The 25,481-nt window shown below is 44.5% G+C and overlaps 1 protein-coding gene across 1 annotated transcript; it reads right to left on the reverse strand.

Annotated features, from left to right (window-relative positions):
* Positions 1-4,071: 4,071 nt before the first annotated feature.
* ARL6IP5 (ARF like GTPase 6 interacting protein 5) lies at positions 4,072-24,827 on the reverse strand. Its single transcript, XM_080913949.1, has 3 exons — positions 24,608-24,827; positions 7,335-7,552; positions 4,072-4,913 (listed from the first exon to the last, which is right to left on the reverse strand). Exons 1-3 carry the CDS (start codon positions 24,781-24,783, stop codon positions 4,741-4,743), a joined length of 567 nt encoding a protein of 188 aa, XP_080770075.1. The 5' UTR covers positions 24,784-24,827; the 3' UTR covers positions 4,072-4,740.
* Positions 24,828-25,481: the final 654 nt, after the last annotated feature.

Here is a 25,481-nt window from a genome sequence, read left to right on the forward strand (position 1 = left end):
TCCCATAAAACCCTGTCCTGATGAGAGTTTGGGCTGATTTACATCAGAGTGAAGCTCTTTGGTGCTCTTTTGAGGTTCACAAATGCTTCTCGGCACAACACTCCAACTATAAAATTAGTTTTCTTGCTACTTTATAACTATAATTTTGCTACTGTTATAAATTGTAATGTTAAATCTGTGTTTTTGGAAGGTCTTAAACAACCCCTGTGAAAGGGTTGTCTGACCCACAAAGGTCAAGACCCACAGATTGAGAACAAACTGGAAACAGTATATCATAGGAGAACAAGTTATAAAAAAACGTGGGCTTTCGGTTTCTGTAAAGAATACAGAAATGTACAAATTTATGAAGTTTTCAATTAAGCAACTTTATTATTTTATTATTATCCTTTTTAGTGAATATTCTTTGTATTTACATTTCAAATGTTATCCCCTTTCCCCCTTTCCCCTCTCCCTCCCCTTGCTTCCACGAAGATGCTCCCACTCACAACCATCCACTCCCACCTCAGCGTCCTGACATTTGTCTACACTGGGGAAATGAGCCTTCACTGGACCCAAGGTCTCTCCTCCCACTGATGCCAGACAATGCCATTCTCCACTACATATGCAACTGGAGCCATGGGTCTCTCTATGTGAACTCATTGGTTGGTGTTTTAGTCCCTAGGAGCGTTGGAAGGTTTGGCTAGTTGATATTGTTGTTCTTCCCATTGAGTTGCAAACCCTCTCAGCTCCTTGAGTTCTTCCTCTAGCTCCTCCATTGGGATCCCTGTGCTCAGTCCAGTGGTTAGCTGCAAGCATCCTTATCTGCATCAGTATGGCTCTGGAAAAGCCTCTGAGGAGGCATCCATATCAGGCTTCTACCAGTAAGCATTTCTTGGCATCAGCGATAGTGACAGGGTTTGGTGGCTGCATATGGGGTAGATCCCAAGGTGAGGCAGTCTCTAGATAACCTTTTCTTCAGTCCCTGATTCTCTATTTGTCCCTGTATTTTCTCTCATGAGTATTTTGTTCTCCCTTCTAAGATGGACTGAGGCATCCACCTTCTGGCCTTCCTTCTTTTGAGCTTCATAAGGTCTGTGACTTGTTTCTTGGGTATTCCAAGCTTTTGGGGCTAGTATCCACTTATCAGAGAGAGCATAGCATGTGTGTTCTTTTGTGACTGGGTTACCTCACTCAGGATGATATTTTCTAGTTCCATCCATTTGCCTAAGAATTTCATGAAGTCATCAAATAGCCATCCAATAACAGCTTTGTTATCCCCTTTTAAAATGTTATTTTTGGCTTCATGTGTGAGAACATCCACGTCATGGCATATGGAAATGTCAGAGGACCCCTCAGTGGAGTCAGATTTCCCTTCACCTTTATATGGACCCCAGAGATCAAATCAAGGTTGAGAGAGACACAAAGAGAGGAAGCAGTTCTCACTGTGCTTTTTGTCTATCTACAGTCTTAACTAGAGATTTTAACTTGTGTTAAGAGATAATATTAGGATCAGTGAGATGGCTCAACAAGTAAGCATGCTTGCTACCAAGGGCTCACAACCAGTCTCCAGAAAGCACACAGTAGAAGAGAAGTGGTTACCATACATTGTGTTCTGACCAATTTAAAAAATTGAAAAATACAGTATTTATATACCATGTTTTTTTCTGTTATTTTATGTGATTGATAGTGTTAAATTACCAACTTGATAGAATCTAAAATCACCTGGGAGATGGACTTCTGAGCACACCCATGGAAGATTACATCACGTACAATTAAAGTGGGAAGACCCACCCACTGTGGGTGGTACCATTCCCTAGATGAAACAGGGAGCTGGACAATAGCACTTCCTGTTTTCTGATTGTGGGTGTAGTACATCCAGTGATGTCAGGCTCCTATTGTGTTGACTTGCCTACTATGATGGTACCTTCCTTGAACTGTAAGCTAGCACAAACCTTTGTCTCTTAACTTACAGGAATGTTGCAGGAATCTTTGTGGAATAATCCCTCTAATACCAATGGGAGTGGAAGAAAGGAGATGTCACCAGTGAACAGAAACCAGGACATGTCGTGAAACACCTCAGTCCTGGGTCCAGTTTGTATTTTCATTTTAGTCTCTAAAACAGTGACTCTGACTTTAGGAACTATATTAAAGGGTCACAGCATTTGGAAGCGCTTAAACCACAGGAGGGATAGGGCAAGCAAGGGATATTTTACAGAAGTGCCAGTCAGCAGGCTGGTAAGGACAATGATCCCTTGTTTCAATTGTCTTTCCAGGTCATTCTGTTTCAAGCAGCAGAATCCTGTCAGCAAATAGGCAGTGATGTAAGAATCACTAAATAGATCAATAAATCAGGACCTAATAATTGGTCCTTTCTACCTCATCCTGCTCCATTTGTCAGAGTATTTTATCACAGCCCCAGGAAGGAGACTAAGATGTCACCTCTCCGGAACTGATTACTGACTGTTTTGCAGTGACTATCTTTTTTAAAATTCAAGCTATCACTTCCTACAAACTCATGACACTTGTGTCAGGATATATCACATTAAAAAAGAAGAGGTTTATGAGCTAGGCATGGTGACATGCACCTTTAATCCTAGCACTCCCGAGGCAGAGGCAGGTGGATGTCTGTGAGTTTAAGGCCAGCCTGGTCTACAAGGTGAGTTCCAGGACAGCCAGATCTGTTACACAGAGAAAACATCTTGAAAAACCAAAAAGCATGAATAAAAGATGGGAGAAGGGGTTGTCTTAGGGCTTTACTGCTGTGAACAGACACCATGACCAAGGCAAGTCTTATAAGGACAACATTTAATTGGGGCTGGCTCACAGGTTCAGAGGTTCAGTCCATTATCAAGGCATAAGCATGGCAGCATCCAGGCAGGCATGGTGCAGAGCTGAGAGTTCTACATCTTCATCTGAAGGCTGCTAGTAGAACTGACTTCCAGGCAGCTAGGATCAGGGTCTTAAAGCCCATGCCCACAGTGACACACCCACTCCAACAAGGCCACACCTCCAAATAGTGCTAATCCCTGGGCAGAGCATATACAAACCATCACGGGGTTTAAAAGTATAATAGACTCACAGTAAGTTTAAAGGATTCTTCCAAACTTCAGTTTTTCTAGCTTCAAGTAAGTACCTATAAAAGGTTTAATAAAACAGTTTTCACTGAATAAAGTCTCACTAAAATGCTTCTGATTTTATTCTCCCTATTTGGATAATGGTACAGATCCTAAAAGCCATTTGCAGCTCTGGGCTAAAGGCAAGACTTCAGATTGGCTGGGAGCCTCAAACATAAGGCGTTGTAGCTGCCAAGGTGGTTATGGGACAACACAGGGGCTTTTCAAAAGGTCTCACCAGTTATCTTTTCAGTGTTAGGAAAACCAACATGTTTTCTATTTCACCTGTGAAATCACTAAACAGATCAACAGCCATGCATCATCTGTTTCTAAATACGTGAGCCCTGAAGGGGTAACCGGAGTGAAACACATATGCTCCCGCCGTCCTGACTCCACTGCTACTCATGCAGGATGTGGCCGCCATGCTTGCTGTCAACAATGAGTTAGCTGAGCCGTTTAAACTCCTTTGGCATGTTCTTCTAGGAAAGCTTTGCAACTCAAAAGATCAACTGTGGCTGTCCTCTCTGAGAGCCAGAGGAATTAATACACTACACTCTCATTTCTTCCTTTTCAAATGCTCTCATCTACTTAAAAAAAAAAAAAAACCCAAACAACTAGGGCTGGAGAGGTGGCTCAGAGGTTAAGAGCACTTCCTGCTCTCCCAGAGGTCTTGACTTCAGTTCCCAGAACCCTCAGAGAGCTCTCAACCACCTGTAACACCAGCTCCAGGAGACCAATGTCCTCTTCTGGTCTCATCTCTCTCTCTCTCTCTCTCTCTCTCTCTCTCTCTCTCTCTTTCACACACACACCACACACACACACACAAATAAAAATTTCTGTAAAAGACCTAAACCATGTAAACATCATTATCTTGGACACCTTTTCTTTGTTGCAGTAACAAAAGTGTGTTATATAAACAGAACTCAAGTTTGGTTCTATTTTCATTTATTTTTAACAAGAATAGCAGAAGTTACAGAATTGTAACCACCCCACCCCCAACCCTACCCCAGGCGGTTGACATTTAGATTGCAAGAAACACCTGCTGGTGAAAGCATATTACTACCCTTTTAAAAATTTTACAAAATTGAACAAAACATTGTCCTAAACAGCTACCTTCATATTCGTAAACAAAATATAAACTGGCTGATCCAGTTTCCACTGCACATCAAACAGGCGCCAAAGTGACAGAGATCACCTCTGGTTTTCAAACAACAAAGATAATACCCCTAAACTAACATACCCAACACAACAGAGTCTTAGGGGATTTTGGAGGAGACAGCATTAGAAACAGGCTGACACACTGCATCCTATACTTTAACTGATTTTCATGTCCTCCAAATTGCTTCCAGGTTCTACAGTGATTTATTCCCTACAATACATGGTACCATGACTGTCCAATCCACATTCTTTCAAAAACACTGGACACTTCAGACATAACGGGAGAGTGGGTCTGTATTTTTGCAGTTTCTGAGGCCTTCTTGGGTCATATCGTTGATCTAACAATGGGCCTGTGCATGCATGATGTCTTGGATATCTGGGTGGTGAGACGTGCACCTTCTGTTCCAAAACCACACACAGAAAACGGGTCTGGACAAGGGGAAAGTGCAACCGGATTCCCGCGGCGGCCCCGCCACTGGGCGAGCTGTGCCTACTCCCTCGCTTTGCTGATGTAGTCAGCAAATTTGTTGATGCTGTCTTCCTGCTGTTCTAAGGCATCCAGGATAATGCCCATCGGAGTTTTCTTCAAGCCTATTCCCTCCATTTTATTTTCCAGTTTGTTCTTGAGGTTTCGAAGTCTCAGGGATGCATGGATGAACATTACTGAAAGAAATGACAACATCAAAGTAAGAATTCCCTTTATTTTTTAGATATGTAAGATAAATAAGATTTCTATTTTTTTTAATCATGCGTGTGTGTATGTCTGTGTCTGTGGGTTTATGAACAGCATCAGGTCCCTCTGGAGGTGGTTCCTGGAGCTGGAGCTCTAGGTGGTTGTGAGCCACCTAATACAGATATGGAGAACCAACATCCAATACAGATGTGGAGAACCAAACGCTGTGCCATCTCTCCAGCCCAATAATTTCTCTTTTCACCCCTCACACTTATAGTAACCTGTGTCTTTTAGATGTCAGGCCTTGCTGATCTCCAGATGGCTACATAGACTTTACATAAAGCTTCTTACCAAGCCACACATAGATTGGTGTGTATGTGGAAGGAAACACAGTACTAATTGTGAAGACCATTGTGATGTGGCAGTCACATTCTTTTTTCCTACTGAAATCCCTACCTTGCAAATGTTACTTAAGCAACATGACATTTGACATAACTGTCCACTGACGTGATTCCAACCTGTATATGAATCTACTTACCTGCAATTTCCCAGGAGGACATTTTTTGCATTCTGGGTTTATCTGTACTTTGTCCCCAAATGCCAGAATCCAGGCATGTTTTCTAAAGGTGTCACTGGGAATGACCTAGCCTTGTTTACTGTGAAATAGATTCCATGATCCGTCTTCATGGACCTCTTGTTCCAAGACCTTAAGGGAATGGGGTAGAGACTCTGTATTTTAAGGCACTTTGAGATCTATAATAGTTATTTGTTCCATGTACATACAAAGCAACCATAGAGCCTGTTTAATAGGGCTGGGCAGTTGATGAGATGGCTCAGTGGGTGAAGTGCCTGCCTCTAAGCTTGGTGACCTGAGTTTAATCCCCAGGAATCACATGCTGAAAGAAGTTGTCCTCTTACCTCCACATTTTCTTGGGTAAGATGGATGGATAGATCGATGGATGGATCAATGGATGGACAAATGATAAATAAATGCAATTTTAAAAATTAAAAATAAGCCAGAAGATGACTCAGTGTACAATGTGTGAGACTGGAGTCTGCAGGACCAACCTAAAAGCCAGGTAAGCATGGCAGCCAGCCTGCAACCCCAGCACTTAGAAGGAAGAAACGGGAGCCTCAGGGCAAGCCAGCCAGATAGAGTAGCCAAGTGGCTCATCAAGAGACTCTGCCTTGATCAATAAAAGGGAGAGCAATGGTGGAGGACACCTGATGTGAACTCCCGGCCTACATGCTCATTCTTACACACATGGGGAAGCACATGTATGCATATGTACTACGAATAAACACATAAACAAAAAAGCTTACTATAGGCAAATTCCCATGCTACACTATGCAAGATTTGGAGGAAAACTAGACGTTCCTAGACTACTCTGACCTTTAGAGATATGGGCTACATTTTAAGCATAAGGCACTTGGGGTACCACTGTTGACATACAGAATCAGGCTTAGAAATACGTGTTTTCAAACAGTTCTTGGACAGATGATCCTCATGTATCAGAGTTTGAGAATAACTGATCTTAATTTCCTCGTCTTAGAGATGAGTGAACACAGCCCACTTAGGATGACCCATGATGCTCTGGTTTCCTGTAAATCTGGCAAGAGAAATGGACACTCTTGACTCTGTGATGTACTTCATTGCTCTGGTGTGTCTCAGGCAGAGAAGGGACTACAGTTGACAAGCAGTGTGTTTAAATGGAATCATTCCATCGCTAACTCCTGACAAGATCTCAGAAAAGCAAATGATTTTCTTTGCTTTAACACATGCGTGGGTGAAATACTTTCAAGTGTAAGGGACATTCTCTTGTCAGCAACTACATTGGCGTTTCAGCCAGACCTCTGTTGCTGAGACCTGGAACCAGATCTTTGTTTCATTTCATGCTGTTGGAGGACTTAGAAAAAAAGGTATTTGGAAAATATCCAGTTTACCAGATTCATGGTATTTAGTGTTTATACTGTGGTGCAGTCATTTTTTTTTTCAGACATATTTACTTTTCTAGGAGTATGAGACTTTTACCTGTATGTATGCATATACATATGCATGCATGCATACCTCACGCATGACTGCTGCCTGCAGAGATGAGAGGAAGGTATCAGGTCCCCTGCAGCTAGAGTTATGGATGGCTGTGAGCCGCCATGCAGATACCATGCAGGTTGTACCAGTTCTAGCCATGTGAGTGGATTTGCATTTGTTATGTTGGTGGTATCTGTGTAAGAAGAGCCACAGGAAACACTGCAAGTGCTCGCATATATCTGTGGAAATAAGCAACTTCGAGGCTCTCATGTGCTGTCTTAGCAGACTCTGACACTGTTTTAGATATACTGAGAGGTTATGCAATGCTCACTGGCCTACATTTACTTTAATGAAGGGAGTCAAGGAATGCAGGTTTACTTACACAACAAGGGGAAAGTGATGCCAAACACAAAGACCATGACACCCCCGAACATGGAAATGAGGAAGTAGCTGGCTAGCATGACCACCATCACGAAGGCCGTTGGGTACTGCTTCTTCATCCGGCGGAGGATGTCTTTATTGTGTGCTGCCCACACAAACCCTGTAAACACCAGCACCACAATGATTCCTCCAAGGATCATGTTGAAGGGGCTCAGAAACCTGGGATGTGAAACAAAGAATGACAAGCTCAGTAGCAGGTGGAGCGGGGGCGAGGAAGAGGAGGGGTGAAAACTGTTGAGAATGCACTAAGAACTTCATCAACACCAGAACTGTAAAACTCATAACCTATGAAGTAGGCAGAACTGACCAATTCTAAATAGAGAAACAGCCTTAGAAACAGAGACTCTTTTATAGCCGGGCACGGTGCCCACACAATCCTAGCACTTGGGAGGCTGAGGTACGAGGATCATGAGTTCAAGGCTGGCTTCCATCACATAACAAGACTCTGTCTCAAAAAAAATAACAACCAAGCCCAACAACAACCCCCCAAAATAAAAGAGAATGTGAGAAAGGGGAGGAGGGGGAAGAGAGAAGAAGGGATGACCAACAACAACAACAAAGGAAAAGGTGGAACTAAGATATTAAGATCACCATTAGAGTTCGATGCCCACCTGACTTGCCAGTGTGTCTTACTAAAGCCCCACAATTTGAAGACCCCATCTTCTTAAGATGGTTTTACTTTCATACATCCTAGGCACTACTGCAGAGCAGTTGCTTTGTTTTTTATTTATTTTTTAGTACTGAGTGTTTCATGTTTAGTAGAAATGATGGATGAATGAATTCATCTGTCCATGATGGATACATATAGGGTAGGGGGAATCATACAACGACCTCCATGAGCAAGATCCTGTCTACAGTCATATTTCTGTTTGGGCTGTGCAGTGTACATTAGCGTATTCATTTGAATCCTACGGGGGGGGGGGGACAAAACAAGGGGGTGACTCTTGCTTCTTCTGGAATAAGAGACTCCAATCACTCTGAACCCACCTTCAGTTTTGGAACCCAGCACTGAGTTTTGGAACCCTTCTTACTGAGGCTGAACAGAAGCTTTCTGTGGACCATAATCTTCCCTGCCCACCACTGCTTCCTTGACATGAAAACCTAAAGCAAGCTGCTGTTTGAGTCTGTTTTTCTAGTAAGTGATCCAAACCACTGTCTGATATAATCTAATCTTTCTGCCCCACAGAAACATTGGTTTATGATTTTTCTCTCTCCCCTCTCTCTCTCTCTCTCACTCACTCATACACACACACACACACACACACACACACACACACACACACACACACACACCTTGATTGAACTTTCCAGAGGCCCCAACCATCCTCAACATAGGTTGTCAACTTCAGAAATTCAAATATAGCCATGTGAATCCTGGTACGATGGAGCAGTGGGCTCCCGGGATCTCACTGAGTGTCCCCCTGGCCTCGTCTCTTCCTCGCTTGTCCAAGCTCCAGCACAGATGGCTGGCAGTAAAGCTGAAAAGAGCTCTCTCTGGAAAGGCCAAGACAAAGGCAGTTTCTGGCTCGCAGAAAGCCAGCTTGCAGTTCCCTGAGAGCTGTACTCAATGACACCTGAAATCTAGGACCACCAGCCACGGACATGTGGGCGTGACTGCTGCTGTGTGCAGCGCAGCCATCCTTGAGTACCTCACCGCAGAGGTACTTGAGCTGGCAGGAAATGCATCAAAAGACTTGAAGGTAAAGCCTATTACCCTTGTCACTCGCAACTTCTTATACGTGGAGATGAAGAACTGGATTCTCTGATGAAGGCTACCATTGCTGGCAGTGGTGTCATCCCACATCCACAGATCGCTGATTGGGAAGAAAGGACTGTCTAAGGATGCCTGGGTTACTTATAATCTCAGGACTCTAAACATTCTTCACAGCTGTCCAGTGTTGGTGATTCCAGTGGACTGCATCTTTGTGAAAAAATTACCTTTTTGTAATTCTATTTGAGCAAGTTGGAGGCTTAATTAGCCAAATTTCTGCAATCGAGTCTTAACGGTATTTAAGTGTTACTGTGGCTTCAAAGAAGCTATTGATTCTCAAGTAGTGGGTTTTGATTGAGGTGAGTGTTTAAAAAAACAAAACAAAACTGTGTGGGGGCAGGAGAGAGGGCTCAGTGGTTAAACGCACTGACTGCTTTTCCAGAGGTCCTGAGTTCAATTTCCAGCAACCACATGGTGGCTCACAACCATCTATAATGGGATCTGATGCTCTCTTGTGTATGTCTAAAGATTATAAATAAATCTTAAACCTGTGTTCCTGGTTGAGTTTATACAGCCTCTAAATTCACTGGTCCTCGAGACAAAGGTTTTCATCATGGGACAACTGTCCCTGACTCTGGATAACACAGGAAACCTAGGATGAAGAAATTTACCACAAGTACTTTGTAAATGACAAGGACTCAGCACTGTAGTTTCTACCTTCCCCTCCTTTTTATGGAGACAGATTCTCACTATATAGCCCGATATCAAGATCGTGATTTGAATGAGAATGGCCCCCTCAGGTTCACATGTTCAAATACTTGTTTCCCACCTGTCAGAACTCATTGGGAAGGGGTTCAGAGGTATGGCCTTGTTGGAGGAGGGGGTGTCACAGGGGGTAGGCTTTGAGCTTTCAAAGGACTCAAGGCATTCTTAGGGCATCTGCTTCCTGCTTGCCAAACCAAATAGGAGCTCTCAGCTGTTGTGCCTGCTGTGCCTTTGCTTCTCCACCATGGATCTAACCTTCTGAAGCTGCAAGCCCAATTTAAAATTTTTGTCTTTTGTAGGTTGCCTGAAGTGAGATGTTTGATGTCTTTAAATTCTCAGTTACGTGGATGTTTTTGTTTTTATTGCCAGGTGTGAGAGAACCGGCTGCTTCACAGGTGATTATGGTTTGCCGCAGGGGCGTGATATTTGCCAGCTGCAGAAAGTTTAATTCTGGGAAGGCTAGAGAAGGCCTGGTGTGGCTGCTGCTCCTCCCCACGGCCTCTCTGCTCCCACCCCACAGCTCATCCTGCTGCTGCAGCATTTGCTCTTACTGGGTTGCTGGTTTGTTAGACTGCTGGTACAGTTTGATGGCAAATTGGACTTGCCACAAGGAACCCAATTCTCCTAATCAGCAGGAAGTAGCCTATTGGGGTCAATGCCCCCTTTCCCCTCTAATCTTCTTTCTCTCCTACCTAGTGCTGGAAGTTGGAAGGAATCAAGGTGGAATATGGGTTGGAAGAGTTTAAACACAAAAGCCCAATAAATAGCTAAAAAGCAGTTGTCTTTATCATGGTGTTTCATCCCCACTGTAGAAAAGTAACCAGACACCACCTTGTAACCCACTATCCTCCTGCCTCAGCCTCCTAGGTACCACTTCCAAATGAAAATTCCTTTATGTTTTAGCTCGGTTTCTACTGAAACACCAACCACTTGAGTAGAAAGTGAAAGCTTCTTATCCTTGCTGTCAGGGGGCTTGAATTAATGTAAAACTGCCTAGAAAAAGCTGAAGCTCTCCACTTAGGAAAAGCAAAGAACTGCTGGATGTGGGGGTGCAAACATGTGGGGGTGCAAACCTTTCATCTCAGCATTCAGGAAGTGGAGAGGAGTGCATCTCTGTGAGCGAGGACAGCCTGGTCTACAGTTTGAGTTACAAGCCTGCCAGGACTGCATAGTAAGAGCCTGCTTTAAAATGTGGAGGGGGAGGGGAAGTGTGAGCAGGCAGAGAAGTAGACGATGGTAATAGTGGTGCTCTATAGCTTAAGTACACTATGACACTTATGAATGCTATTCTGGGGCCAACTGCTGTTCTGAGCCAGTCTCACCACAGAACATGGCTACTTTAATCGGTTGCCTCTAAGAAGGCCTCTTATCTTTCAGAAAAGGTGAAACACAACAGGCCCCATCTACAAAATATGGATGCCAGCTTAGGATAATCGTCACTCAGAGCCACTTCTGACTCAGGGCAAGACCATTACAGGCTCAAGGCCAGGTTGTTTGTTGCTAACCACAACAAGCTCCAACTGCAATGACTCCAGGACACAGTGACATTGAACTACCACTGCTTGCCCGCCTGCAGTGAAATTCAACCCCCTTCCACCATAAAAGCAGCCCCTCAGAACAGCTGTGTGCAGATGGGCTCTCCCTACTGCCTGCCCTCTGTCGATGTACCACAATGGATCTAATAAACTGTTTGTTCCTTCTTTTCTCTTCAGAGCATCCATTCCCACCATCCCCAGAGGACAAGAACAGTTGTCTATTTCACTCAAAATCCTTAACACTGAGACCCTGTAAGCCTGAGAACACAAAGGTAATAAATAAACTTGCCAAGACTGAGGTACTGAGATATGTCCACACTGGTGGTATATACCTATGGGATATACGCAGGTATGATTAGAAAGCTGAAGTACACAGGCATGCACTACTAGATCTGGCTTATAATTAGTAGCATAACAAGATAATGACAATATACTGAGTGGGTGAAAATAATAATGACACATTCCTTCTGTTAGATTTAGCATAACATGTATGTGACATAACCTAAAGCAGAAATGTCTATCATTGACATCTTCTTTTTGCCTCCCTTTCTTTCTTCCTCCTCCTCTTCTTCCTCCTCCCACCACAGTCTCAAACTTAATGAGCAGATGAGGACGACCTTAACTCCTCAGTCCAGAAACACACTAGTGGGCCACTGAGCCTGGTTAACGTGTGTGCTTCGTTTCAAACCCAGGGCTTCGTGGTTGTTAAACAAGCACTTTAACCAACTAAAGTATAATCCAAGATCTTTATCACATCGACTGCTTCTCAGTTTGCAGCCCAGGCTTACTGTTCTCTTTGTATCGCTCCAATTGCATTACTGGATTTGAGTTCATACACCACCTTGAGGCTTTTCTGTCTTTACCTCAACCTTGGCTTCCTGCTGTCTGTCCTCTGTGTGTGGGTTTGGACCATCTGACCTCCTCCACCAACTCAACAGCTCCCAGGCTCTTCTGCCTGCTTGCCCTCCCTCCCGGTTCCAAGCCGCCCAGAGTAACCCAGCCTCTGTGTCATTATTATTTTACTGTATATTTTCATCTGTCACACCTTGTCCCCTGATACAATCCCAGCTTTGATTTCATTTGTTGTTGCTCATATAGCACAGTCTAGCTGGAGCTCACTGTCTAGCTGGAGATAACCTTGAGCTCCTGACCCTCCTGCCTTTACCTTCCAAGAGATGGGATTAAGAGCACATAACACCATCCTCCAAGATTTAATCTGAGAAAGGCAGAATCAGGCAATGCAAAAAGTATGTCCTTCTGAACAAGTCAGAGGTCAGGGAACCTCCATGGATTAAAAAACTGTCATTCTTAGTACACACACACACACACACACACACACACACACACAGAGAGAGAGAGAGAGAGAGAGAGAGAGAGAGAGAGAGAGAGAGAGAGAGAGAGACAGACAGAGAGAGAGAGAGACAGAGACAGGAAGAGGGAGAGGACAGACAGACAGACAGTACAGTGAGTGTCTGGAAGAAATTAGACCAAAAGACTTCAGTAGTTACAGTGGGTGGGGATATCATGGGTTGTTCTCTCTCTTTCCCTCTCTCCTCTCTTCATTCCTTCCTTCTTTTGTGTGTGTATTTTTGTGAAAGGGTCTCCCACTGTAGTCCATCTGTCCTTAAATTCATAGCAATCCTGCCTCAGCCTTCCAAGTGCTGGGATTACAGGCATGGGCCACCAAGCCTAGCACTTATTTTTATATTGTTCAGTTATGCTACTTGGATAACTTAAAATATCCGACATTTAAAAATAATAGAGGTATCCTCTCACACAGCCATCTCTGTAACCCAGGACCTATCCAAATGTTTCTGGGCTGTAAAGAAAAAGCAAACATCAAACTTTACAGAAAGAACTAGGATGGGGGGCCAGAGAGGAATGTGCCTGAGGAAATGAGCTTGGTCCTTAGCACCCGGAAAAAAGCCAGTGTGAAAGTGTGCACTTGGAGGTAGAGGTAGGTGGGTCCCTGGGACACAGTGACCAGCTAGCCTCGTCTGTCCAGGTCTCAGAAAGAAATGTTGTCTCAAAAGCAAGATGAATGGTGGGGAGAGAAACAGACGAGGATGGAAGTCTGCAACTAGAGAAAACTCTTACAATTGAATTACAAACAAGAGCTGCTTGGCGAGTCTGCAACAAAGTACCAAAGTCTTTCTAGACTTCTCATTAAATTTGTAAGGCGTATAATAAAAGTCACATAAAGTTGTTGGCTTTTTGTTTTGTTTTGTTTTTGTTTTTTCCTGTTTTACTTTGGAGAAGTAAAGTAGAGATCTGAACCCAATGTCTAAATAAAGCCTGGGATGAAGAACAATGGAAAATCCAGAGCTGACTCAAGCAATTCCACATTTGCTCTTCACCTGTTCCTGTAGCTCAGGCTCAAGGGAAAAGAAGCCAGGGCTCCTATAGAATGGGTTTTAGCTTGCAACATGGCCAGCCACAAACTATAATTAGAAAGCAGTCAAGCTTTAAGCTGGGGGTGGGGGAGGTGGGGAGAACAAAGTTACTGGGAGAAGTTATTTGTTTCCATATTCAGAGTCCATGCAACTCCATTCTGAAAATCAGTCAAATTACCACCTGCAAGATGATCTGGTAGTACTTACTCTTGTAACACAATAACACACAGGCATACATGAAGTAAGCAAATGTGTGTGTGTGTGTGTGCGCGCGCACACACACACACACACACACACACACAAACACAGAGAGAAAGACTAACTGCATTTTCCAATGAGTGCAAGAATCTGGGAAGCAGTTATGGTCTGAGATGCTAATGGTTGGGCTGTCAGTCACACCGTCAAGATAAAATCCACATTCTGAATAGAGGCTTCCTTAAATAAGACTCTCATCTTTCATGGGGTATGGGTTTCTTTACTGGTTTATCCACGAATAATAAGAAAGGGAGGAAAAGGAAGGGAAAAAATTACTTACTAGAAGAAGATAGAGGATGAAAAATAGGCAGGGCATTTGAGATTCTGTTCTTTGTAGAACACAAACCTAATTATGCAGGTTAAACTATTCAATGTTTTCCATTTGAGATGAACATATTCACATAGTTTAGCCCATTCTGCCCAACAATAAACCTTTTTCTGAGGTGGTTGTAAAAACATTCAGAATGCCACTGTGAGTTTCTGAAGCCATCTTAAAGACTGAGTGAAAACAATCCCACTATGCAGTATGAGATGAAACTGAGGTTCAAAAAAAGTGAAAAGGCCCAGTCATGGCAGAGACTTGGGAAAGGAGACATGGTGGGGCTGGGCTTCACAATCCAGCCATTCCGTGTGATTAATGCAGTCCATTCCAATTTGCTGTTCCTCCACTACGGGAACCCTCTCCTAGATCATTTCTCTCTGGGAGAAGGTGGCAGAGGCTGAGGGGCAGCTCAGCAATAGAACAGTTGCCCAGTGTGTGTGTGGGGGGGGGGAGTCTGAAGGAAGGTTGCTCTGTGGTGAAATACAGCCCAACATTGTCCTCATAATGCTGCTGGCCAGATCTACAAATTTGGCATACACTGTCAGGGGAGAAAAATCCCACCCAATTGTGGAGTTCTAGAGCTAGGAGTATCTTGGGAAGCCCCTCAGATCACAAAGAAGTGAGCCAAAGAAGTCAGTAAACATGCCCAAGGCCACCAACTGCAAAGCTGCCAGTACAATTAAAGAAAGTAGAGGGTTCAGAACAGAAGAAGAACATTTTGGTAAATTCTGTTACATCAACAGAACCCACAAGGCCCAGAAGTGTTTCCTAAAGCAGAAACAGCCTCACGCAGACTTCTAACCCCCAAGCTGTTTCAGACGGGTGGTTCCAGAGGAGCCTGACTCATCGGAAGAGGAGAAGATGAGGTTTTCCTGTGGTCTTTACTCAGCCAGGGGCTCACGGCAGATATGAACACACCCAGGTCCTTTGTCACCTCTCAAGGCCTTTTAAAAGACAGCACTCTACACATTCTACAAGGCCTGCACACATTACTATGCGCTGTTTTATCTGAGGTGTGTCCCTGGGACAGGGAGCGTGGATGCTCTCTCTACTCACGAACCTCAGAATTTGGCTTAGTCTACATCTGCTAAGGGGCCCTTTTTGTACCTGACATGCAGCAGCCCTCCCCTCCAGCTTCCTGATGATGCCTCGATTCTGCACTTATGCACAGGCTTCAGGAGGTTCTTGAAACCAGTGCTAGAGTTCACTGTTTTTCTGAGCAGCCGCTGGCCTGCCCTGGAGCTGTTTGCTCTGCCGCCTGATTCACTCCAACCTTCTTTAAGGCTCATCTCTGCAGCCTTTTCTCAGCCTGTCTGAACACCATACGCCTCTCTCCCGCTCCCTGCCTTACCACAGTGGCAGCTACATCTAAGTGGGTGAGTACTGAACACATCTCTAGCCCCTCCTAGATAGAAAGCTCCATAAGGAACAGAGATGTCCCGTTTTTTGGCCCTAGCACTTAACACAGTACATTAGATGTGTCAATGAAAGGAGGGGGCGGGGAGGAGGTAAGAGTCTCACAGGTTTTCATACCACTTCACTAAGTTCAGCATATTTCTGTGGCCATCTATTAAGAAGCACGAGACTTAACATAGACAAGCCACAGTTATTCCCATTGTACACTAAATAGGACAGGGAAATAGTTCTAGCCTTTGTTTCTTCACAGAGCTTGTTAAAGGGACAAGTAAGAAAAGCACCAGTGGGGGCAGGGAGGATTGCCCCTATACAATGAGACTGGGGGAGGAAGCAAGCCAGTGGGCTCTCTGCGGTGCCTTTGAAGGCTGTGACCAGCACAGGCTGTGACATCAGGGACAAAGGCAGGAGATCAGTGTGCTGCTGATCTGTCCTTTGAGGATCCTTTCTGTTTCTCTTGATCACCCTAAGTGTTCAGAAACTGTTTAGCTTTTCCAACATCGCTTCTGTCCTGGCAAGGACTATTTCTGTTTTGGTTTTTTTCTTCTTCTTCTTAATCTTTTGAAATTACATTTAATTATTATTTGGTTGTGTGACCTTACCACAGTGCTGCTGTAGAGGTCAGAGGACAATGTTCAGGAGTAAGTTCTCTCCTCCCACCCCAGATATCAAACGCAGGCTATTAGTTTTCTCTGCAAGTGCCATAACCACTGAGCAATCCAGCCAGTTTGGGAGAAGTATATCTGACTGTGAAGAATCACTAGGAGCTTTAGACACAAATTAGTCTTCAGTATATGTGACCATCATCTCCTGGACCTAAGGATCACCAGGGTAAAGGGGACTTCAAGAAGGACAAAGGAAAGTTTAGGTGGGAATGTCTCTCTTGACACAGAAGGTCCAAGTAACATACCCTTGGGGTTTCTCTACCTGGTTCAATTAGCAAGGCCCACAGAATTCACGGTATCTGTACTCTTTGCACCACCTAACGAAGCACTCTACCCCCAGCAGCCCCTGCAGTGGGCATCTCAACGCATTTCTAGCAAAGCGTACGTTGCTTACCCTTGTGTTTTGTCTGATGTTTACTAAGCCACTTGCTTACTTATTAATGCATTTATTATTTATGTGTATGCGTACATGTGTGCACGTCTGTGTACATGGAGGTCAAAGGTTCATCCCACTCAGTGTTCCCAGGCTGCTCTTTTCGTGTGGATGCTAGGAGTCTAAACTCAGACCCTCATGTTCCCCCCAGCAAGCACGTCACCCACCGAGGCATTCTCTACACCCAGCCTTGCTAAGTTTCCCTTCGATAAGCGGTCAGTAGAACCTGAGTTAGTAACCATAACTAGTCCTCCCCGCAGGCTCAGTTCAAATGGGGTCAGAACTCCTATTAGACTGTAGCAAGTCCTTTTACACTTCCTATGATAGGGTGCCTTCATCATCTACAACACTGGAGAAAATGGAAGAATGGCACTCATATACTCCTCACTGCCTAGGCTCTTGCTCCTTCCCACAGCCTTTTGAAAGTGAGAGAAGACACTTGCTTATTGACAAACTGGTCCTCCTGAATGCCTTTAGCAGTGTACTGTCCATTAAGGAAAACCTGAGAATAACTTTCACATGGCAAGGGAGGGAAGTTGGATTGGACACATGCTAATGAGATTGGAGATATGAAATTTGCTTCTACAGAGTGTCTGGCAGAGGCAGAAGAATCTTTGTGAGTTCCAGGTCAGCCTGGTCTACAGAGTGAGTCCCAGAATAGCGAGGCTGTTACACCAAGAAACCCTGTCTTGAAACCTCCCTCCCCCCAAATGAAAGAAATAAAAAGAAGGAAAAAAAAAAAGAGTCTTATTTACCTCACACTAACCTCCAACCTATTCATCACATCTGGACAGCAAAATACAGCAATGAAAAATGCCATTTTCTATATCAAATGGCCTTTCTGCCTGCCAGTGAATGGAAGGGAAGGCTGAGACATGTGGCTATCCACAGCAAGCACTTGAAACCTACTTACAGTAAACAGCTGGTGAATGGGAGCCAAACTACAGGCATTCTCTCTCAGCAGGCACTGCAAAAGCATTCTCTGATCCAGGCAGGGTGGGAAACTAATTCTTTTAACAGAAAAGAAATGGTGACAGAATCCAGGAAGAACAAGAGACATACATGACACCAAGGATATTTCATGAGAAGTAATTTTGCCTGCAAGAGCTAGAACACAGGGCCCTGTGTGTGCAAAGCTCGCTCTCCCTCTGAGCCACATCCTCAGCTCAGAAGAAAGATCGTAGATTAAACATCTGAATGTTGACAGATTTCTTAAAGGTCTGCAATCAGAAAAATCTCAAGACCCATCAGAAGAAGACGTCACCTGCACTGTCTTCCCCCAATGAAGTCTATTTTAAGAAGCACGATGGGGTGGATGGAGATGAAACTGGGAGGGTTGGGCAGGCAGGGTGTTTATCCTCAGGGCTCCGCTAGGCACCCAACTTAATATTCGTTCAACCGAGAAGTGATGTGAGTTGTGATTGAAATATTATATTATGGAAATGTAATAATTCTTTCACTTATCCACCTAACAGTCTTTCCCCTGTTCCCAACACTGGAGTGGAGTTAAGACATGTGTCTATGTGATTGTGTATTTCTTTTTCCTTTTTTTCTCCCCAGAGAGGGTTTCTCTGTGTAACTAACTGTCCTAGAACTCACTCTGAACACCAGCCTGCTCTCAGGATCTGTCTGCTTTGTCTCCTGACTGACTGCTGGGACTAAAGGCACGCACCACCACCATCTGGCTGTAGTTATGTATTTTTGTAGGTTTAGTTGATGTGTATAAAAATTAATTCTGACCTTTTCAGCATTACCTTACTACCCCTTTGGACCATAATCTTAATAAAGGCATCATATTCTCCACTTCCTCCCAGTAGTATCTGAAAGGCTGGTGATCTTCCCACTCCCACTGAGTGAATGAAGGAAGCGACACAATAAGAATCCATTGAAAAACCGCTGACGCACACTAATCTTAAAGCATAAACAGACTGCAATTTATTCAATTTGCAAGCAACCATGAAAATAATTATTATTAGTTTCCATTTCATATCATTCTTACCATTCATTCCACTAGTAGAATAAAAAGAGTTAAACAAAGCTACAGCATAAACTTACAAACAGGGTCAGTACACAGGCCCTGGGTCAAACAGGAATAGGTGGAGGGTCCTATACACTGACTGTCTATGTATGGCAATACACGGTCTATGAAAAAAAATCCAAGAATCTTTTGTCTTACAGTCTACTTTTCACTATATAAAAAACAAACAAACAAACCTAAGGTGATCTGGTTTAGCTGATCAAAGCCAGGGCAAAGGACAAGAGCTACAAGGGAGCAAACCCATGCACCTCAAGGGCTATTTGGAGGCCAGCAGGGGAGGACACAGATGTCAAGCCTTTTCTTCCTACAAATGTGTAAATATATCCCCATGCAGGGCACCCAGGACTTAGCTCTTTCTTCCCTCACCAACTGGCAACCAGTTCCTTCTCCTTGTAATATTTAAAAGCACAGTATGAGCATTTTTAATACCAGATACGGACACTATATGCCTTGAGTATGTACAGAATCATACTTCTTTGGAAGAGAATTACCTTAATACTTTCCCCCCCCAAATCTATAATTACTAGCCTTCTAGAAACTTCTTACCATCTTGACAAGCCAGAAGCATAAAGTAGCAGCTGTTGATCCCACCCTCCTTTAACACTTACATGGGTCAAATGATCAGGACACAGAGTGATTCCTGCCAAGAAAACCTGGGCTCATTCACCCAGCAGTGACACAGCTCTGTGTTAGGGGGGAGGGGGAAATGTGTGCCTGTGCCTTGTAGGCAAGAAGCATTTACAAGTTGCAAGTTTAGTGAGTGGTTAGTGTCTGAGGCCACACCAGAAAATACAAAACTCGAGCTTTCATGACAGGAAGGATAAGTTACCATATCAGTAAAATGATGTAATTTTCAAATAGTCAGTTAAATCTGATTAAACAGGAACTGTAGCAAATTTACCATGTGGTTTGATTGAAAAGCTATTTCACCTGTTAGCAATCACCTCTGCTACCATGGGCAGTTTGGGTTCCAATTGGCTGCATGACCTCAAACCTTCATGTTTCCAAAAGTGTGGTACTCAGTGGAATTCCTACCTCTCATTCAGATTTGGGGTATATATATCACAGTCACTTGGAGAGTTGGGGGGGGGCAATGAACAGATTTCTGAAGCTAGCAACAAACCAATACAATTAGAATCTGTAAAAGTGGCATTGCCATAAGTCACTGTGCCATTTAATTATGTCATTAATGCAATGTCAGCGTTTTGTTTGTTTTTGAGTCAGACGAGACCAAATTTTATTGTGAAGATGAATCCTCCTAGACCCTTGTTAAAATACAAACCAAGAGGTCAGAAAGGAGGCAGAGAGTCTTTGTTTCTGATAAACTCCCAGGTATGAACTGCTATCACTCCTTGGCCCAGTCTTTGAACAGATTTTTCCAGTTCACACCTGTAGGCTTTGCGTCAAGTACACAGAAATAAATCATCACCCACAGCTAAAGTGTAGAGCAGGCTTAGTACTAAGGTTTCAAGTGTAATTAATTGTTGCCTGTGGTTTTTTACTTTGGAAAAACAAAACAGAGAGAAACAAAAACTATGGCAAAGCCTGCTGTGGTGGTCTGAATGGGAGGGGCTCCCATAGTCTTATATCGGAATGTTCAGATAGGGAGTGAACACCTTCGAAAGGATTAGAAGGTGTGATGCTTTTGGAGGAAGTGTTACTGGGGGGTGGGCTTTGGGGTGTCAAAAGCTCAGGCCAGGCTCAGCCTCTGTCTCTGTGCCCCACCCCCATGGACCTGTGGATCAGGATGTAGTTCTCAGCTGCTGCTCCAGGGTCATGTGTGACACCACTCTCTCTGCCATGATGATAATGAACTAAATCTCTGAAACTACACGTCAGCCCCAATTAAATACTTTCTTTTATAAGAGTTGCTGTGGTCATGGTGTCTCTTCACAGCAATAAAACAATGACTAAGACGATGTCTGTTGACATGCATGATGTAAACATAGTATCTTAATGCATGGATGCTCTTGTCATGGATGGGAGGATAGTTTCTGGTCTCGGATCTCAAACATCTTTCTTTTCTTGTATATATGTATACACAAAAGACTTTTGGTAACAAAAAGTGATAGGCACAGATTAACACTGGCAATGAGGGACACTGGGACAGTGGTTTTGCCATGAGGTGATACCAAAGCCGAGTCTTGCAGAAATGGACAGACCCAGACTGGACTCTGGTGGTGGAGGTCACTAGTCTAGAGAAGCTGTGTTTCTGAGCCGTCCAGTTGTCAACACTAACAGTGATATAAAAAATAAGTAACATTTTGTGCAGCAGAAATGAGGAGGCTGGCAATCTTCTGAAAGCACTACCTATGGGATGCGGGCCAGTCTTTGGGCAGGCCCGTGAGGTGGGTGCTGCTGTGATGACGAGGCAGTGAGCTCACAGCTACTGCCTGGCAGCTGGGATTCTGACACACTTCATCTAGCTCGTGACTACTAACTTACACTACTTAAAGAGACAGACGAGAGAAGGAGGGTAGGGAAAGAAGAGGAGGGAGAGAGAAAGAGAAAGAAGAGAAAGAAAAAGAGGAGGAGGGGACTGAGGAGTAGGAGGAGAGAAAGGAAGGGGAGGAGAAGGAGTAGTGGAAGAAGGAGAGGGAAGAGGAAAGGACCAGCAGGAGTTCACAGTATCTGAGATGCACAGTGGAAGTCATGTACTGAAGAAAACTATGGTTTTAGGACTCAGACCAAGCTTCCTCTTCCTTTTGAGATGAAGTCTTGTTACACAGCATGAAACTCACTATGTAGCTCATGCTGATGTCAACTCTCCACCTTGTCCTCCGTATTGCTGGGATAACAAACATGCTCTGCCTTGCCCTGACTAAAGATCTAACTTCCCACCCCCAAGCCCTGTCTGGTCTGGACCCGATATCTATCTATATCTTAACCCCTTTTAATCTCCACCTTGGCCTAATGTTTCCTAGTGCTTCTGGAGCCACAGCGTGTACTCCCTCCCCCATACTTAGATCTGAAAAACAAAACAAAAAACCCAGCCACATCTATCCTCAGCCAAGCCAATCCGAAACAATAGAGGACCACAAGAGCAATCCAATGTCCCCAAGGGGCCGCCTGGCCACAGGGATGGGAATCACTTCATCATGAGAAACTCTGACCCACTAGCAGATCTAGATAAGCAGCTCCCAGTAGTGCCCAGACCCACCCATTCACTGCAGCACCCAATAAGGACAGTTCTGTTTAGAATGGGGAATGCTCCAGAACCAGCCATGCTCTCTGATCCCAAAGGTATTGGATTCCTTCAACCTTTCAGGCACTATAATTCTAAACCTCCTGACTACCAGGGAGATGCCACAGTAGTTAAGGGGACAAGCCCAGGTCTGTTGCTATAAGTATGTCATTCAACTTCTCTGAGTGTCAGGTTTAATAATGAAAATAATAATAGTAGTCGTGGGACTGTACGACACAATGCAATAAAATACTTAACACACACAGTACTTTGCAAAGTACTTAGTTCACAGAGTCCTCTGTAAGAGTTCGTTATTATCAATTATAAAGAAAGAAAAAAAATTGTGGGGAAAGCTAGAAAGTGTTTAGAGATGCATAGAAAAAAAACCAAAGTTTGGAGGCCCAATTTATCCTAGTGTATAAAGAAAACTTCATATTTCTGGTTGGTCTGGGACTCATGCAATCCTCCTGCCTCGGCCTCTTGAGTGCTGGGTTTATATGCATGAGCTACAGTGCCCAGCCTGGCTTTTTGTAAATATAACATCAGGCATTTTTCTCTTTATCTTCAAAGATGTGGCTAACACTTAACAGTTCTATGAGAAATGGAAATGAGAAAGGTGAAGATCCCAGACTGCCTAGGTCAGTGGCCTAAGACCATAATGAGTGTGCTATCTTTAGTTAAGAGCTGACTGTGAAGAATGGACACATGGTGCTTTGAGTGTGAGGTGAGGGGAAATTATTTTTTCCTTGTCTATTTGATTGCTGTGTCAAACCTTTTTGTTTAAGATAAGATAACCTACCCCTAAACTACATAACCACAAAAGAGGAAGAAAAGAAAATGAAAGTTTACAAGAGATGTAAACCCATTATTGGAGTTCTTTTGTTTTGTTTTGTTGGTTTTTCAAGATAGGGTTTCTCTGTGTATCCTTGGCTATACTCAGACTTGCTCTGCAGACTAGGCTGGCCTTGAACTCACAGAGATCTGACTGCCTGCCTCCCGAGTGCTGGGATTGAAGGGGTGCACCAGCTGCAGTACCTGGCTGAGCCTTTTATTTTAAGGAAGTGACTCTGAAGTTTTTCTCAGAAAGAAGCACAGTTTGGGGCAGGTTCAGAGACAGCTGCCTCTGGCTTTCTTTCCCTGACTAATGGTTCCTCAGCTGCGAGTTTAGTCAGAGTCCACTAGAGCCTGTGTCCTCTGCATACTAGGCCATCCCCAGAGTTGGCAGTTCCTTCAGCCATACACAGCAAAGACCTCCCCGCATTTGAGAACTGGAGCCCACTCCGAACCACGCCCGGAAATGGGGAAGCTTGCCAGTCTCCGCTGGGCCGTGAGTTTGCTCCTTTTGAGGCTCAGCGAATGCCATGTGGCTCTAGGCCAGACTTCAAGTCTGATTCATCTTGGTGTGCCCAGAGCTTGGCATGGGGTCTAGTGCCCAGAGGTAGCTAAGTAAATAAGCCAGCTAACCTCAGGCAGACTTAAGACAGCACCTTATCACTCACCCCTTCCTAAGCACCAGAGTGTGAATCTCTCCTCTCTCCTTTTCGGGTTTGTTTGTTTGTTTGTTTGTTTTGTTTTGTTCCCCCCCCCCCAGCAGCGTTTTCTTTTTCTTTGGGTTGTTCTGAAAGAGAAACCGTAGAACTGGACGTCTTTTAGGGCAAGAGGGTCCTTTCTAAAGTCTTCTATTTAAATTTGCATAAAAGATAATAAAATGGCAAATATAACCATTTACTTTGTTAAAAGGTGGGAGAAACATTTTTAAAGGGTAAACTACAAGGAAATGCAGCTTCTGGGGAAACAGGTGCAGAAATGTGTATGTGCGGCAGAATGTTCAGGTATAACCTTACTTATCACAGGGACATTTTTAACTAGCATTGAAAGGGCCTTCCGATGTGTTTAAGACCCCAGACTAAGGAGCAAAGCTAAAGCGACCATATCTGGCAACTTCTGGGGGAAAATGTCAGGGGGTATCATTGAGAGTCACCTCACAGGGGAAGATGCGCCACCAGAAGACTCGCTCCCTCTTGAGCTGAGGCTCAACTCCAGGTGCAGTATTGACAGACATTAGACAGAGAGGTCACTTAAACACAGCCCTGGGCCCACGCCCTGTCACTCCAGGCTTTTCTAAGCAGCCCCAGGACAAGGTTACGATACCTTTCTCTTATTTTTAAAATAGCCACTGTGCTACAAACATCTGACAGGCGGCTGACCTCAGCGCGGGGGACGTGGGAGGGGATAGTTCTCATTGCCCCAAGTTCTCAGCGTTTCCCTCACCTTTTCCCTCCCAGGGTCCCTGCCAAGTCTCAGCCTCTAGAGCAAAAAGGAGAAAGAAAGGGACCTCAGACAGCTGCGGCCTCGCCCTGAGAACAAGTTTCCACTGGGTTGGCCACTTCCCGAGAGCTCAGAGCAGGCGTTCCGCATGGACCCAGTCTTGCGTCTCGCGATCCTGGGGTCCCTATGTCCTGACCCGGGACAGGTGCTCCAGGCGGAACACCCCACTTACCCAACGACCGAAATCATCATGGCAGCCACCACCAGGTAGTTGGTCTGGTAATAGAGCAGATTGCTCACTACCCGGTTGTTCCATTTGGAAATGTCCCTGAAGTCAGGTCGGGCGAAACGATCAGAGCCCGGGAAGAAATCATCCCAGGCACGGAGCGGGGCGAGGTTCACGTCCATGTTCCTCTGCTTCGCGAGCTTCGCCTTCGGAATCTGGAGGCGGCGGCGACGGGAACCAGCTGAATGAAAACGGAGAGCGGCTCCTTCGGGTTGGCTCTGCGGTTAGAGCTACGCAGGGCCCAGGAAATTGGCCGCGGGCGGGTGTGTCGGTCTGTCTGTGATTGGCTGGAAGTGGTTAGCAACAGAAAACTGTGGGCTTTACCAAATGTAAAGCAGAGTACTGACCAGAAGTAACCAGCGGAAATCCCCTACCTAGAATAAAGGTGGTGTCGGTTCTCCCTCTGGCAGTTTAAATACAAACCATCTCTTTTAAAACGCCGTTTGTGTGTGTTCTCTGCCTTGGAGGGAGGGGGAAAAGGCTCAGCTGTCAGTCTACGTGGAATGGAATGGAAGACTCATACCTCAGAGTCTCTGAAAGTCCAGTATTGCTAATCTCCCCACACATGCATACAATTTTCGTGAGTCACTGGGTGAAATCTGGAAAAAATGGGAGGGAGGGACGGTTTGGCTGAAATAAACCGCTGATTATTGGCTCGCCGTTTTCTTCGTTCTCCATTTCTACTGCTCTGAGGCAAAATTACTGAGCTGCTGTTGCCACTGTTATAGACTGACGATCAAATAGGTACCGGATGGCTTTGCTGCTACCCGAATGGGTTCTTTGCACCTTCACCTGCTGGAAGTGGTCTGTGTTTCTGAGT

Source organism: Micromys minutus, assembly GCF_963924665.1.
Source record: "Micromys minutus genome assembly, chromosome: 3".
NCBI classification, from domain to species: Eukaryota; Metazoa; Chordata; class Mammalia; order Rodentia; family Muridae; genus Micromys; species Micromys minutus.

What these genes read in the sequence shown, in the direction of transcription:
- ARL6IP5 (XM_080913949.1), bottom strand. Translation starts at nt 24,783, where the DNA reads ATGGACGTGAACCTCGCCCCGCTCCGTGCCTGGGATGATTTCTTCCCG. An exon ending in ATGATGATTTCGGTCGTTGG is followed by an intron (nt 7,553 to 24,607) that starts GTAAGTGGGGTG and finishes TTCACATCCCAG; the next exon opens with GTTTCTGAGCCCCTTCAACA. An exon ending in CATCACTTTCCCCTTGTTGT is followed by an intron (nt 4,914 to 7,334) that starts GTAAGTAAACCT and finishes CATTTCTTTCAG; the next exon opens with TAATGTTCATCCATGCATCC.